Source organism: Cetorhinus maximus, chromosome 3 (genome assembly GCF_964194155.1).
Source record: "Cetorhinus maximus chromosome 3, sCetMax3.hap1.1, whole genome shotgun sequence".
Taxonomy (NCBI): domain Eukaryota; kingdom Metazoa; phylum Chordata; class Chondrichthyes; order Lamniformes; family Cetorhinidae; genus Cetorhinus; species Cetorhinus maximus.
Window position 1 is genome coordinate 134,633,764 of NC_135881.1, and position 17,555 is coordinate 134,651,318.

Consider the following 17,555-nt stretch of genomic DNA (forward strand, 5'->3'; position numbering starts at 1 on the left):
CAGTAAAACTTGACTACTTTTATTCCCCTTGCAATAAAAGCCATTTGCCTTCCTAATCACTTGCTGTACCTGCATACCAACTTTTTGTGGTTCATGCACAAGGACATCCAGATCTCTTTGTACCGAGATCAGCATTCTCTCTCCATTTAAGTAGTATACTGCATTCCTATTCTTCCTGCCAAAATGGGCAAGTTCACATTTTCTCACATTATATGCCATCTGCCAAATTTTTTGCCCATTCACTTAACCTATCTATTCCATTTGCTGACTCTACCTCCTCTTGACAACTTACTTTCCTATCTATCTCTGTCATCAGAAAATTTAGCAACCATACATTTGGCCCCTCCATCCAAGTCATTGATATAGATTCCAATGCAGATAGAGGATGAATGATCTCATCCATGCCGTCATCTCATCACTCTAAGCTCACACACTCAAGCTCATCACACATTCACTGGCATCTCACTCACTGCCAGCTCAAGGGACATCACCACTCACTCTCTCACAAACACCCTCACATCTCTATCTGGCCTCATCTCCTCTGGAGACTGCCTCCTCAGCTCTCACCATCTTGAGGCCACTTGCACAGATCAACTTGTGCCCCCACACACACCCTGGGATACCCTCCTTCCCCAGTACAGCCCTCATGCTGCAGCCTCTTCCCTTGCCTGTGGCCACTTCTCCCCCTTCCCCAAGCAAGCCCCAGTCCTGCAGCCATTGAAAAGCCACCCCCGCCTTAGGTAGATAGAGACATGCCCGTGAACCCCCGGAAAAATGATGTGGTGCTGTCTGCGAAGCCTGGTGCTGATGACTGTTGAGTGCTGACCGAAGCAAGATAGGCAAACAAAACTCGAAGTCCCGAGTGAAGTGCAGCTTGCCAGGTGCACGTCGCTTATGTACAGTTGTGAAACATGTCGACGTGACGGATGGATGATCCAGCGTGGGTGAACGAGTCCAACGGACTAATCTTATGATGATATGCAGATATATTACAATGAGGTCCCCGACGTCCGATGGCGGGAAACGCAGCCCACCATCGACTGGCTGAATGGACGATCGCAAACTGATTTCATGATGTTGTGAAACGGATATTTGGCCTTCTCGCCATTTTGTCCACTTGCCACCGAGCGCACCCGATGCCTGCGGGCACGGAAAATTCTGCCCAGAGTTTCACACTTATAGATCCATTGTGATAACCACAGCTCAGCATGTACATATCATGGGGGAGAATTTTCTTGTTGTCAGGCGGTTGGCTCAGGAGCAGGTGCAGGTGGGTGCGGAGCTGATCGCCACCCGCGATCGACTGCGTGCCACCATTTTACGTGGGCGGGCCTATTAAGGCCCGACCAGCGTGACGCGCACCCGGAAGCGTTCAGTGCTACCTGTGCGGGCAGGGGAAGGAGGGAAAGTCGGGGCCTGTGCTCTTTTGCGCATGTGCGGGAAAGAGCACAGAAATCTCCCTGAGTCACGGAGCTGCCTCAGGGAGATTAATTTAAGAATAAAATATTGCAGAAAAGGAAAACAAAATACCCAGACATGTCCCCTCATGTGACAGTGTCACATGAGCTGGGACATATTTATGTATTTTAATAAAAATTTTTATTTAATTTATAAGCCCTTCATGAGGCCTCATCCCACCCGTGGATGAGGTTTCATGAGAAATGCGAAGGCCGCCTGGGCTCTTCGCCTGCCCGCCAAACCTTAAGGTTGGACAGGCAGTTCAGACAATCAGTTTAATTAGATACTTAATGGCCTTAACAGGCATTTGACAGTTCGGTGGGCGAGCAGCCAACTCCGGTGCGCGCCTGCCGAACTGAAGATCGGAATGACACGCAGTGACATCGGGACGTACGCCCGCGGGTGGGCCCCGCACGCTGACCGGATGATTCTGGCCATGGTATTGCAGTATATTTAATGTATGTCTATCTATGTTTGTCTCTGTACATAGTATGAAAAATGGGGGTATTTAATTTTTTATGCATTATATAATACCCTATGCAGGTTTAATGAAGCGTTAATTCCCTTATTGATTTAGATCAGGGGTTTATTTAGTATATCTGAAGGTTTATAAAACACTACTTATTTTCATATGAACATCTGGATGCTGATTTTCTGTAGGGTTCTGCTGATCATCCCTTATAATTGCGGCAGTAGATCCACAGGAACCTCAGAAAAATGACATTTACTTTTCTGGAATTTTTCACTGATGGTCAAGAGAATTCATGTGGAAATTCAACCACCTGAATTTCAGTACTGTTGAATAATGGAAGATAAACTACATGGAATGACCCAGTAGGTGCTAAGGAGTATCATGCATTGATTGTTCAAAGAGATTTCTCCTTTAGTAGTTAAATGTGGTTTTATATGCCTTGTATTAAAAGTTTCTAAAGGTTATGTTATTCGAAGGAGGTAAAAGTATAGGATAGTTACAAACCTACAAAAAAGTGATGAAAATGGAAAACTGAGTCACATTGGGCAGTTATGATTTAGGTACTGATTTTCATTTACAGTGCATTATTAATAGCGATTAGGAAGCCAGTCACCTTCCTGTCTTCTCAGTCACCTGCAAAAATCAGAAGGACTAAAAAGGAGAGAAGAATACGTTAAAAATAATTTTTTATAAAGCTAATTAAGTATGTAATGATTTGGCATTTTATGATACATTATAAACATATGTGGTATGTTAGTCTTCTTTATATTTTATATTTCTATATTAAAGTTAACATTTATTTTTTATTGTAAAAGAACTTATCAGTGCATGGGTCAGCGCAAGGACCTATGTCAGGACCAGCACCTCATCAGCTTGCCTCCACTAGGATGTCAAATCATGACAGCGGTGTAGTAATTCAGCAAGCCATGCCTTCGCCAACTTCCAGTTCAGTCATCACACAAGCACCTTCTACCAACAGGCAAATTGGGTAAGTGATTAGTTTGATTATTGCTATCTAACCTACCACTTTCATGCATATAAAAAGAGAACGTGGTACTGGTATTATGGAAAAGTAAATTCAACATGACAGCCTCATTTAGAACTATATATTTAATGGCTAACATAGCGGAGGCTGCCCCTCCCTCAATATCCTTTTCACATCACCCCTATACAAATCATAGTCGAAGCAGGCAATCTTGAGTATTACAGCAGAGCCGGCAGAGTACTCTGCTACATTCTTTCTTGTGGAGGTTTTGGGATTTAATTAAAACAGAGACGTTGTTCATAGAATTTGCAAATAGAAAGGATCAGTAATAACTTACTTATAATGTTTAATTTATAATAAAAATAGCACAGGTATCCAAAGAACTAAAATGTACAGTCTTTGTTACAATGCTGGAAACCTAAATAAAGTTGGTCTGAATTAGTTAAAAGTAGAACCGTGACATGATTAACTGTCAGGGCGGCATGTGTATTACTGGGAAACAATACTCAGAATCAGAAGTGAATCCATCCCTGCCTTCCATAATTTTACACTCAATGAATTCAGCTTGGATCATTCTTGATACATCAGGGGCGATTGGATGGGCAGAGTACAGAACAATTGTGCCACCGGTGAGACATCTGAAGCATTTTCATGGTTGGGCTTCACTTAAATATTTTGGCTGAAATGCCAGTTCAGTGAGCACATGCAGACAGCTTGCCACTGCAGGGTGAGGGGTGAGAGGGGAATTCCTCTGTGGAACGGAGCTAGAATAATGACCTGGGAGAAGGGGAAGCAATCATTGGGGTGTGTGTGATGGTGGCTAAGCAGCGGACAATGAACTTGAAAAGGTTGTTGGGCCAAAAGGAGCATTTATACTCTTCCTTATCCCACAGAAAAAGGGACTAAACTCTTGCACAGTTGGACTGCATGCTGCATACTCCACCCACCAATACTTGAAAATTTTAGCCGGTCCTAAAAGCAGCATAGGATGCTGATTTAATCATTTTATAGATCTTACACCTGTTTTGAATGGGACACTAACCAGTCATAGTAAAAAAAATAATAATAGTATAAAAGTAATATAAAAATTGATGTAATTTTTTAAGTTAGTTTTTATAATAATTGAAAGCTCCATGTCTAAAGTAAAGAATTTCTTAGATTTTACATTCTGCGTTGTAAATGCTGATAGGTTAGAATTTACTGTCAGTTTTGTTATTGCACAAATGCTTAATAAGCTCTTATCAAATTCCTCTCTCTACTATGTTAAGAGACACATTAACACATTTAAAATAGGCTAATACTTACACTAAAGCTATGGGCAGTATTTTTCGGATGGCAGTGTTATATGTCCTGCCATCCAAAGAGTTGGCAGGGAACACATCCCTGCTGTTCACAGCAGCTCCCACAGCCATTTAACGCTCCAAGGAGCATTAGTTGGCTGGAGATGGGACTTCTGCCCCTCACTCAGGCAGAAATCCTCCCTCAATAGTACTAGTGGCAGCAGTTACCAGGACTGGGACTACAAGCAATCCCCAGATGTAGAAAGGGAGCCTTTGAGGGAGGTGACACCCCTATCTCTTCCCACTACGGCCTGAGTATACTAACCTGCTGGGCTCCCCTTTCCTTTGAACTCTTTCCACCAGCCTCAAAATTGAGGTCAGGTGGAAAGCGGCCCTTAAGTGGTCATTAATTGCTCACTTAAGGGCCTCACTTGGAGAGGGGGCAGGGATGGCTGAAGGCCTCATCCACCCCATGTAAAATTATGGACAGGCCAGGGTGGGCAGAAGGGCAGCGAGAAGGCCATCCAGGGAATTTTACTTGCCACCCGCCTGCAAACCTGCCAGCAGAGTCCATAAAATTCTGCCCTATATGTGATAATGTCGCTCACGGTAATTTCCAGGCATATATGTTGGCTATGGCGCTCCATGATGTGAAGTTAAATGGCTCACTCAGGATAAAAAGAATTGGTCATTCTGATATAGAACTGAACAGCCTTTGCTCACCAATCAAAATCCTCTGTAAATATATATTGGCACTACTCCAGTTCCTTTCCACATTTAAGGGCAGATTTAATGGATAGAAAGTCTTAGGCAGTATCCCTGTGATATCCTGGTATGCAAGGAACTGTTCTCATGAACTTTATTGGTCTCTGTAAAAATGACAATTTTAGTATGTTCTTTAGTAAATTAGTGAAGCTATGTTCAGCTTCCATTTTCCATTGGACTGCATCATCTGGTATGTCATGTTATAAAGTCCTTAACCATTAAGCATAAAAGTCTTAAATAGGCCAAACTGCTTTATGTTTACATGCGTTCTGCATATTCCAGCGTGTGTTTAATTCCTACTTTTTAACAGTTGCTGTAGGGATTTTCAGTCTGACTTTTAGTGGTATGTTTTTAGTGTGAATTGTCACTGCAATCCAAAAGTAACTAAATGGGTGTATTTTAACTCTCTCCATCCAGCAGCTACTAGATCCATGGCCAGTTAAAATGCCTCATGCAGTGCATTCCCTTTGATCCTGCTGCCTTCCTGCGATGTTGATATTAACCTGCACTTTTGAGCTGAAGGCACTGGGGTCCTGCTTTAAATATGTCGATCAGACTCTGGTAACATTATCAGAGCTTGACTGCAATCTTAACCAGGCCAAACCTCTTGGGAAGAGGAGCCAGAACTGAAAGAGGCCCACCAACGTTCTTTTAATTCTTTTATTTTATTGTGGGCCAGGAGCAGCAGGAGAAGCTTTTCCAGGACCCACATGGAAACCTTGGGCTTCTCTTGCCAAAGACTTCCCTTCCCCACAGACCTGACCAACCTCCCTCCCAAGCATTTAACCTTGGTGCTGGGAACAGTTCCTTTGACACTCAAAATCTCACTCCACCTTGCTAGCACCTCCCTGCAGTTTTAGACAGGAGTCTGACAGCAAGCATACAGATGATAACTGCAGCCACACCCTTCACGCCCTCCATTAAAATCGTCCACTGTGTGAATTGCTTTGAAATATTTCTACATGTTATTGAATAAGTGTAAGTATTATAACTGATATAGTAAATGCAATGATTCTTATTAGGGCTTCAAGTTAAATGTACTTAAAAAAATAAAATAAAATGTGAATAAAACTTAAAAATTAGCCAACTAGTTCCTACTACAACATCTAACTATTGGACTTAGTTTCATATTTATTGTTTTGTATTAACATTGGTTTCAATTATTAATCTGGCATACCAGAAAATATATTACTTAATAAAATCCAATATCTATTGAAAGTTAGTTTGTTTTCTCGAACGTTGTGCTTACTTAGGCCTGTTACAAAGTAACCTAGCAAATAAAAAGGGTTGCTTGGTGTGTAATAAATATCCTGTCACAGCTGTCAAAGAGATAAAACGTTAACTTTGGTATGAAGTTAGGAAGCGGACCATCATAGTTCAATTGCAGGTTTTAAAGGTATACATAGACTGAAATTCTGCTAGTTCTTCTATCAACATAATTGCGGATTGTCTGCTGTGAACAGCCCAAAGGTTCTGGTATGATCATGAGGCCAAAATATAATTATGTATGAGAAATGCTATTTGCCTCATTTTAATTCACCCATCCAGAAAGATCTCAAAATCCTCCTCCTGGAGTATTAAATTCCTTCTTTGCTGATTCCAGGATTTTTGCCTCCACTACTCTGTTCAGGACTCTGTTCTATTAATTTATCACTCTTTATTATGTGAAATACCACATCCACACGCGCCTTAGTTTCTCCTTGCACTTCTTTTAATTTCCTGAACTATTTTATTTACTGCAATGTGATTTCCTTTTAGACATCTCTTTTACCTAGGTTAAAAAGCCCAGGCTTCTCGAACGAACTTCATGCCCCTCTACAGTTTCTAATTTGTTACATTGCTTGTCTGGCAGCCAGTACTAGATGAGAAGAAATTTTCTCCAACTAAATATCGGGAAAACCAAAGCTATTTGTCTCTGGCTCTGCAACGTTCTACCTACCCATCACCGGAGTTTCTGCAGACTTACATTTGCTCCAGGTCCAGTAGCGCTTTAGATTTGAAATTCTCATCCTTGGGTTCAAAACCCTCCATAATCTTGCCCTTCCCTACTCCTTCAGTAGTACAACCCTCTGAGATCCCTGCGCTCATCCAATTCTGGTCTTTTATGCAATGATCACTCCTTTTAACCCTCTACTGACAAGACATGACTTCAGCTGTCTGGGTCCCATGCTCTGGAATTTCCTCGGGTAACCTGTCCGCCTATCTCTTCTTTAAGAGGCTTCTTAAAACCAATCTCCTTGACCAAGCTATTAGTTTCTCCTCCTAAAACATCCTCCTTTGCTTTTGTCTATGTTGCTGCAAAGCATCTTGGCACATTTTCCTATGTTAAAGGCACCAAATAAATGTAAGTGGTGGTTGCATTTCTTCCAGTTCCCAACTATCCCTCTTATGTCTCGTCTCAGCAACCAGAGGACACAGAATACTATAAAGCACTACAGAAGAACTATAAAGTTAGAGCATTACTTCCTTTAACTGTCCTATTATTTTTTTCATAATCTATTATGTGGTTCAGCATTCTACCTACTCTCTCTTGATTGCTGCTTGGCATTGGCTGGATAGTGTCACGTTTACTAAAGCATCTAACTATTGGACTTAGTTTCATATTTATTGTTTTGTATTAACATTGGTTTGAATTTTTAGTCTGGCATACCAAAAAACATGTTACTTAATAAAACCCAATATCTATTGAAAGTTAGTTTGTTTTCTTCAGCTTCATCATTTGCTACTTCCACACCATTGTTATAGTATGTGTGTCCTTTCTATAGGCAGTATTTTACACTTTGCATTAAATTTGATCTGCCATTGCTCACACTCACTTTCATAACTGTAACTTTGGAGCTGCTTGTTCTGATTCCACTGACTCTCTTAGCTTGGTATCCTCGGCTAATCTCACCACTTTGCATTGATTTCTGAATCCAGATCATTTGTATAACAGTACTGGCCCTACCACGGATCCCTGGGGCACCCAACTCAGTTTTGTCCTTGCTCTGACATAGAAACATAGAAAATAGGGGCAGGAGTAGGTCATTCGGCCCTTTGAGCCTCTCCGCCATTCATCATGATCATGGCTGATCATCCAACTCAATAGCCTGCTCCCGCTTTCTCCCCATATCCTTTGATCCCTTTCACCCCAAGAGCTATATCTAACTCCTTGAAAACATTCAGGCCAGAATTTTCCCGTCGGTGATTTGGGGGTGGGGCCTGCTCGCCAACGGGAAAATGTCGCAGGATAATGTCGGGAGGAACCCCCAACGTCATCCCTTTAAATTTTTAGGAAGGCGGGCGGACAGCGAAATCAGCTGTCTGCCCGCTGACCTGTCAATGGCCAATTGAGGCCATTGACAGGCTAATTAAGATAATTAAAGACCTGCTCGTCCAACCTTAAGGCTGACGGGCAGGCCAGGAGCGCCAGCGGGCTCCTGATAATGCATGAAACCTCATCCGCTGGCGGGATGAGGTTTCATGTCCGTTTTTAAAAAGTGTAATAAAGTTTATATCCTTTTTATTAACATGTCCCATCTCGTGTGACATTGTCACATGAGGGGGACATGTTAATAATATTTTTATTTTTCTATTTTTTAAGTTTTGTGCACTGTCAGTAATCTCCCTGAGACAGCACTTAGTCTCAGGGAGCAGTGTGCTCTTTCGCGTACATGCGCAAAAGAGTGAACTTTGACAGATGGGGAATCCCTCTCTCCTCCGCACAGGAAGTGCATGGCGCTCCCTGTCGGGCAGGCCCCTGGGTGGGCCTTAATTGGCCCACTCAAAATGGCGGCGGGCCCCGTTTCGGAATATTGTGAATAATTGGGGCCCCAGCACCGATCCCTGCGGTACCCCACTAGTCACTGCCTGCCATTCGGAAAAAGATCCGTTTATTCCTACTCTTTGTTTCCTGTCTGCCAACCAGTTTTCTATCCATCTCAATACACTACCCCCAATCCCATGTGCTTTAACTTTACACGCTAAATTCTTATGTGGGACTTTGTGGAAAGCCTTCTGAAAGTCCAAATAAACCACATCCACTGGCTTTCTCTCGAAAAATTCCAATAGATTTGTCAAGCATGATTTCCCTTTCATACATCCATACTGACTCTGTCCGATTCTGCCACTGTTTTCCAAGTGCTTAGCTATTAAATCTTTTATAATGGACTCTAGAATTTTCCCCACTACTGACGTCAGGCTGACTGGCCTATAATTCCCTGTTTTCTCTTTACCTCCCTTTTTAAATAGTAGGGTTACATTAGCTACCCTCCAATCTATAGGAACTGTTCCAGAGTCTATAGAATCTCGGAAGATGACCACCAATGCATCCACTATTTCTAGGGCCACTTTCTTAAGTACTCTGGGATGTAGATTATCAGGCCCTGGGGATTTATCGGCCTTCAATCCCATCAATTTCTCCAACACCATTTCCCTACTAATACTGATTTCTTTCAGTTCCCCCCTCTCACTAAACCCTGTGTTCCCCAACATTTCCGGTATGTTATTTGTGTCCTCCTTTGTGAAGACAGAACCAAAGTATGTATTTAGTTGGTCAGTCATTTCTTTGTTCCCCTTTATAAATTCCCCTGTTTCTGACTGTAAGGGACCTACATTTGTCTTCACAAATATTTTTCCCTTCACATACTTATAGAAACTTTTACAGTCAGTTTTTATGTTCCCCGCAAACTTACTCTCGTACTCTAATTTCGCCTTCTTAATCAATCCCTTGGTCCTCCTTTGCTGAATTCTAAACTGCTCCCAATCCTCAGGTCTGTTGTTTTTCTGGCCAATTTGTATGCCTCTTCCTTGGATCTAATACTATCTCTAATTTCCCTTGAAAGCCATGGTTTGGCCACCTTTCCTGTTTTACTTTTGCGCCAGACAGGAATAAACAATTGTTGCAGTTCACCCATGCACTCTTTGAATGTTTGCCATTGCCTATCCACCGTCATTCCTTTAAGTAACATTTCCCAATCCATCATAGTCAACTCGCGCCTCATACCATCGTAGTTTCCTTTATTAAAATTCAGGACCCAAGTCTCAGAATCAACCATGTCACTCTTCATCTTGATGAAGAATTCTATCATATTATGGTCGCTCATCTCCAAGGGGCCTCGCATGACTAGATTGCCATAACTTCTCATTGTTTTCTATCTTTCATCCAGCTTCTTATCCATTCTCAAGGTTCTCCAAAATCCCCCAACTTTGAATTGAACTGATAGCTGTTTGTATGGAACTTTGTCAAATGTCTTTTGGAAGTCAAGATACACTTCAGGTAATTTTAATCTTTAGGTGTAAAAAAGTTCAATCCTAGTTTTGTGCTACTTTCTGATCTATCAAACATTTGAATGCTGATATCATACAATTTTCATGCCTAACCTTATTTGTGTAATGGTTCATAATTTCAGGTACAAACTTTACTAGTTCTACAATACGAGGGACAAAAAATAAACAGATTTTGGTGGAGCAGGGCATCTAGCAGTATGCCTTTTAGTGAGATTTGTTTTTGCAGGTTTAGGTTTTGAAATGTTTTCCCCACAAATTTGCTGGAAGAGTGAGCTGATGATGGCGGATTGAGGGAAACAGGACATCTGGGACCTTTATAGAAATGGGACAATGGATCTCCTTAACCAGTGAGATTAAAGCGTTGAGAAATATACCGAGGAAAGACCGAGGAGGAGGGTAAATTAGAGTAGGTGAATTCTATGTAAATTAGGACGCAGGATAAGAAATAAAGGAGGATAGATTTGATTCTGAGAGAAAAAAAGAGACAAAAGATAAAAGTAAGAACATTAAAATTTAAAACTCCAAACTTATAGGGGTGAATTTTCTCCCTGTCGGGGGAGTGTTGGGCGGGAGCGGGCAAGCGCGCAGCCGATCGCCGCCTGCGATTGGCTGGGCGCCGCCATTTTGCGTGGGCACAGAGCTGCCTCAGGGAGATTAGTGTGATTTTTAAAAATTTTAATAAAGAAAAAAAAATTTTAAGACATGTCCCCGCATGTGACAGTGTCACATGAGCTGGGACCTGTCAATGAGCTTTAATAAAAAAATGTAGTTAATTTATAAACCCTTAATGAAACCTTGTCCCGCGCGTGGATGAGGTTCCATGAAAAGTGCGAAGGCCGCCTGGGCTCTTTGCCTGCCCGCCAACCTTAAGGTTAGACGGGCAGCTCAATTAATTACTTTAATAAGTTTTAAAATGGTCTTAATAGGCCTTTGACAGTTTGGCGGGTGCGCAGTCAACTCCGCCGTGCACCTGCCAAACTGAGGATCAGAATGACGTGCGGTGATATTGGGAAGCACGCCTGATGTCATCGGGCGTCATTTTATGCATCGGCGAGCGGGGCCCATCCCCACTCACTGACCCGAAGATTTTGCCCGTAATTGTTCACTTTCTGCGCAAGAGAGGTTTATTGGCATTAATATGAACAATTATCACATTGTTAAAAAGGTACTTACTAATCACGATATTTAACTTCCTGTGGTGTGTTTTATGGGCAATTAATATGCAAATGCAGCAACTTCATGAGGAAGAGGTAAAGGTTGCATTTCACAAAGCTAATGACATAAATCAGATAGCAACTTGTGATGAATTGCAATTCACTCTGGGCAGAATCTTCCAGCCAGAGTGCGGGGGCGGGCCCGACATGCTGTTGCGTAAAATGACGCACGATGATGTCGGGTGTGTGCCCCGATGTCATCGCGTGCCGTTGCGATATTTCGTTCAGCGGGCACATGCCGGAGTCGGCTGTGCGCCCGCCAAAATGTTAACGGCCTATTAAGGCCATTAAGAGATTAGTTCAAGTATTTAAGAACGCTGTCTGTCCAACCTTAAGGTTGGCGGGCAGGCGAAAAGCCCAAGTGGCCTTTGCATTTTTCAGGAAACCTCATCCATGGGCGGGATGAGGTTTCCTGAAGCTTTTATAAAATAAATAAATAATTTTTCGAACCTTTACAATCATGTCCCAACTCGTGTGACTGTCACATGAGGGGACATGTTTAAATAAATTTTTACATCATTTCTTAAACTGTTTTATTTTCTATTCAGTCTACCTGAGGCAGCTCCATGCCTTAGGGAGATTGCTGCGCTCTGCGCAGGCCCCGACTCTCCCTCCTCTCCCCGCCCACATAGGTAGCGTTGAGTGCTACCTACCGTGCATTACGCTGGGTGGGCCTTAATTGGCCCGCCCATGTAAAATGGCGGCGTGCAGCCAATCGCGGGCGGTGATCGGCTCCATGCCCGCCCCCGCCCGCTCCCACTCAGCCTGCTCACCATAGGAAAAATCCAGGCCTCTGTATCTTTTCCTCACTCAGTTCCTTGATGTTTTGGATGTTGACGTGCGGTTATTTTTTGAGTCCAGAAGGGCCTACATTTAAATGAACTTTAAAAGGAGTTTACAAGGAAATGGGCAAAAAGTTTAGAAAGCTCCTGGAGAGCATCTCAACCCATCAGTAATCTTTGCCAAGGCTGAAGAGACACAGGATTAAGAGGAGGCAGGCCATGATGAAGTAAAAGGGTGCTGGCTTGCTGCCAAGGAGGGTTTTCCTCTGGCAACTCTACAGCACCATCCCATAGGGCAATATTTCACAATGCATGCAAAATGGTGTTTTAGTTTCAGACCAGCATTGACCATTATTGTACCCGGACGTAGTCTACTGATGCAGCCATAATTGGATGAACATTTGTCAGTATCAGGTTTAGTACCTTTATCATTAGAAGCTTAAGTTCAGGTTCTGATTCAGGCACGAGGGCTCGAAGCACTTCTCGAGCAGCATGGCCTGCCTGGCATTCTTTCACTGATACCCTTTTGCTCCAAACCTGTCGTCTGTTATGAAGATGTGCTTATATCAAATATTGATTTTTAATCAATCAGCTGGAAACAAAAATTGGACTTTTAAAAAGATTTTTTTCTGAAACAGACTAAAGTGATTTCAATCTACATCAAAATGGCTGACACTAATTTATATTAGTATATATTTCACATTCCAATCCTGTGCAGAAGAGACAAGTCTGAAAATTCATCAAGGATAATGCCACCCCTCCTGCCCCACGCCCGGGGACTGTGAAATACCTTCCTTTCTGCCTTATTGACAGTTTTTTAAATGGAGATCACCGACAGTATTCAGTAACTGAAGACGAACCGTTAAAGTGGTTAATTGCTTGGACAAAGACAAGCTAATCGAATTATAATTGGAATCTACAATCATGTTTGAGTTACTGGCAGTTGGAGGGAGACCAGCCAGGTCTTTTCTCCACACTATCCCTATATTCCTTGATATCTTTAATATCTAGAAATCTATCGATCTTTATCTTGAATATGAACAATGACTGAGCCTCCACAGACCTTTGGGGTAGAGAATTCCAAAGATTCACCACTCTGAGTGAAGAAGTTCCTCCTCATCTCAGTCCTAAATGACTTGCCCCTTATTCTGAGACTATGTCCCCTGGTTCTAGACCCCCCCCAGCCAGGGAAACATCCTTCCTGCACCTACCCTGTTGAGCCCTGTAAGAATTTCCTATGCTTCAATGAGATCGCCTCTCATTCTTATAAACTCTAGAGAATATAGACCCAGTCTCCTCAATCTCTCCTTGTAGAACAATCCTGCCATCCCAGGATCAGTCTGATGAATTTTGTGGCACTCCCTCTATGGCCAGTATATCCTTCCTCATGTAAGGAGACCAAAACTGTACACAATACTCCAGGTGCAGTTTCACCACAGCTCTATATAAGCAAGACTTCTTTGCTCCTGTTCTCAAATCCTCTTGCAACGAAGGCCAACACTTTATCTGCCTTCCTAATTGCTTCCTGCACCTGCATGTTAGCTTTCACAGTTTCTTATGATCAAGGGCACTCAGGTCCCTTTGGACATCAACACTTCCCAATCCCTCGCCTTTTAAGGAATGCTCTGGCCGTAATTTTCCATCCCCGTTGGCGTTGGGCGTCATGGCGGGTGGGTAGGACAATATGGCAACAAGGCCAAAAATTGGTTTTACGTCATTGTGAAACCAGTTAGCGATCACCTGCTCCACCTGTCAATGGCAGGCCATGTTCCCCACCATCCAACGTTGGGAACATCATTTTAATACATTTGCATCTAATTATAAACCCTGCCCCCCCCAGAATCATCCCCCACACTTGATCATCCAGGCACACGCTGACGTGTTTCACAACTGTACATAAGCAACATGCACCTGGTGAGCTGCACTTCGCTCGGGACTTCAAGTTTTGCTTCCCTACCTTGCTTCGGGCAGCACTTGCGGTCATCAGCACCAGGCTTCACAAGCAGCACCACATCACTTTTAAGGGGGCTAATGGGCACGTCTCTACCTACCAGACCAGCCGTATGGCAGGGGTGGCTTTCAACAGCTACAGGGCTAGGGCTTGCTTGGGGAAGGGGGAGAAGTGGCCTTAGGCAAGGGAAGAGGCTGCAAGGTGACGGCTGTACTGGAGAAGGGGTTATGCCAGGGTGTATGTTGGGGCACATGTGCAAGTGGCCTCACGATGGCGAGGGCTGAGGAGGCAGTCTGCAGAGGAGATGAGGCCAGGTGGTGATGTGAGGGTTTGTAGGAGATAGTGAGTGGTGATGTCCCTTGAGCTGGCAGTGAGTGAGATGCCAGTGAATGTGTGATGGCCTTGTGAGTGTGAGAGTTTAGAGTGATGAGATGGTTGCCTTACCTTGGCAGCATGGATGAGATCATTCATCCATTTTTTGCACTGGATGGCCGACGTGTGCAACATTGGCACTGACCACCTCTGCCACTGCCTCCTAAGCCAGAGTGGCGAGACTGATGGGCTTCATGCGGTCTTGAGCGGGGGTATAGGACATCACGGCAGGCCTCCATGGTGCCCAGAAGGCATCCAAGGGATGCATCATTGAATCGGGGTGGCGGGGGCTTCACTCTTGTTGGCTTTTGGGGCCATGTCTGTGAGGTATTGGCTTGGCGAGCAATTTGGAGGCTGCTCGCCAGCGAGATGGTGTGTTTTCTGTGGCTGCATAATTGAGGCAGGAATGAGATGGTATGGCGTGAAAAGCCGCCATTGCTGTTGATGAGTAAAACATCCTTTTTCCCACCTGCTACTGTGCTTAGTACAAATCTGGGATGATTCGGCCTTCTGCTTTTCTGTTTTTCCTTCCGTTTTTATGTTTCTCTCTAGTTTGTTTTCACATATTTTCTTATTCTTTATCAATTTCTTGATCCTCCTTTGTTGAGTTCTAAAATGCTCCCAATCCTCAGACTTATTAAAAGCAAAATACTGCGGATGCTGGAAATCTGAAACAAAAACAAAAATTGCTGGAAAAACTCAGCAGGTTTGACAGCATCTGTGGAGAGGAAGACAGAGTTAACATTTTGAGTCTGTATGATTCTTCATCAGAACTAAAGAGAAATAGAAATTAGGTGAAATATAAACTGTTTAAGGGGGGTGGGACAGGCGGAGCTGGATAGAGGGCCAGTGATAGGCGGAGGCAAAGGAGAGATTACCAAAGATGTCATAAACAAAAGGTCAAAGGGGTGTTGACGGTGGTGATATTAGCTAAAGGTTGTGCTAATGGTGACATTAAGGGTAGAAAGCAGGATGAGCAAGGGACAGATAGCCCGGGTGGGGTGGGAGGGAAGGGATCGAAATAGGCTAAAAGGTGGAGATAAAACAATGGATGGAAATAAATTTTAAAAAATAATAGAAATAGGGTGGAAAAGAAAAAAAAATATATAAAAACATATAATAATTATTAGAAAAAAGAGAATCAAAAAGGGGGTGAGGATGGAGGAGAGAGTTCATGATCTGAAGTTGTTGAACTCAATGTTCAGTCCGGAAGGCTGTAAAGTGCCTAATTGGAAGATGAGGTGCAGTTCCTCCAGTTTGCATTCAGCTTCACTGGAACATTGCAGCAGGACAAGGATGGACATGTGGGCATGAGAGCAGGGTGGAGTGTTGAAATGGCAAGCGACAGGAAGGTCTGGGTCATGCTTGCGGACAGACCGAAGGTGTTCCGCAAAGCGGTCACCCAGTCTGCGTTTGGTCTCTCCAATGTAGAGGAGACCACATTGGGAGCAGCGAATGCAGTAGACTAAATTGAAGGAAGTGCAAGTGAAGTGTTGCTTCACTTGAAAGGAGTGTTTGGGCCCTTGGACAGTGAGGAGGGGGGAAGTACAGGGGCAACTGTTGCACCTTCTGTGGTTACGTGGGAAGGTGCCGTGGAAAGGGGTGTAGGGAGTGATGGAGGAGTGGACCAGGGTGTCCCCGAGGGAATGGTCCCTATGGAATGCCGACAGGGTGGGTGAAAGGAATATGTGTTTGGTGGGTCCCTATGGAATGCCGACAGGGTGGGTGAAGGGAAGATGTGTTTGGTGGTGACATCATGCTGGAGTTGGCGGAAATGGCGGAGGATGATCCTTTGAATGTGGAGGCTGGTGGGGTGATAAGTGAGGACAAGGGGGGCCCTATCATGGTTTTGGGAGGGAGAGGAAGGTGTGAGGGCAGATGCGCGGGAGATGGGCTGGACACGGTTGAGGGTGGAAAACCTCGGCTAAGGAAGAAGGAAGATATGTCAGAAGAATTGTTTTGAAAATGGCATCATCAGAACAGATGCGACGGAGGTGAAGGAACTGAGAGAATGGGATGGAGTCCTTACAGGAAGCAGGGTATGAGAAGCTGTAGTCGAGGTAGCTGTGGGAGTCGGTGGGCTTGTAATGAATATTGGTGGATAGCCTATCACCAGAAATTGAGACAGAGAGGTCAAGGAAGGGAAGGGAAGTGTCAGTGATGGACCATGTGAAAATGATGGAGGGGTGGAAATTGGAAGCAAAATTATTACATTTTTCCAGGTCCAGATGAGAGCATGAAGCGACACCGAAGCATCATCGCTGTATCGGAGAAAGAGTTATGGGAGGGGGCCTGAGTAGGACTGGAACAAGGAATGTTCCACATGCCCCATAAAGAGACAGGCATAACTGGGGCCCATGCGGGTACCCATAGCCACACCTATTTGGAGGAAGTGAGACGAGTTTAAGGAGAAATTGTTCAGCGAGAGAACAAGTTCAGCCAGATTGAGGAGAGTAGTGGTGGATGGGGATTGTTTGGGCCTCTGTTCAAGGAAGAAGCGGAGAGCCCTCAGACCATCCCGGTGGGCGTTGGAGGTGTAGAGGGATTGGACATCCATGATGAAGAGGAGGTGGTTGGGGTCAGGGAACTGGAAATTGTTGATATGATGTAGGGCATCAGAGGAATCATGGATGTAGGTGGGAAGAGACTGGACAAGGGGAGAGCCATTAAACAGCTTATATTACACCACATTTCTATTTCTCTTTAGTTTTGATGAAGAGTCATACGGACTCGAAATGTTAACTCTGTCTTCCTCAGACTTATTACTTTTTTTGGCAACTTTATAAGCCTATTTCTTTGAGCTAACAGAACCTTTAACTTCTCTCGTTAGCCATGGTTAGAACTTTTGCTCTTAATTCATATGTTCGTATGTTTGTGCTTCAAAGAAACGTAAATTTGTTGTAAACCATGAACTAATTCTTTCAATGCTAGTCATTGCTTGTCTACTGTCATATCTATTAATGTAGTTTCTCAATATACTGCAGCCAATTTCCCCCTTATACCATTGT

At 43.7% G+C, this 17,555-nt stretch overlaps 1 protein-coding gene across 1 annotated transcript in view; it reads left to right on the plus strand.

Annotated features, from left to right (window-relative positions):
* The window catches only part of creb5b (cAMP responsive element binding protein 5b), a 471,745-nt gene that overhangs the window by 138,083 nt on the left and 316,107 nt on the right, over window positions 1–17,555 (plus strand). The window contains exon 6 of the mRNA XM_078539021.1: window positions 2,746–2,918. Within this exon, the coding sequence (XP_078395147.1) occupies window positions 2,746–2,918 (173 nt within the window). The remainder of the gene's footprint in view (window positions 1–2,745; window positions 2,919–17,555) is intronic.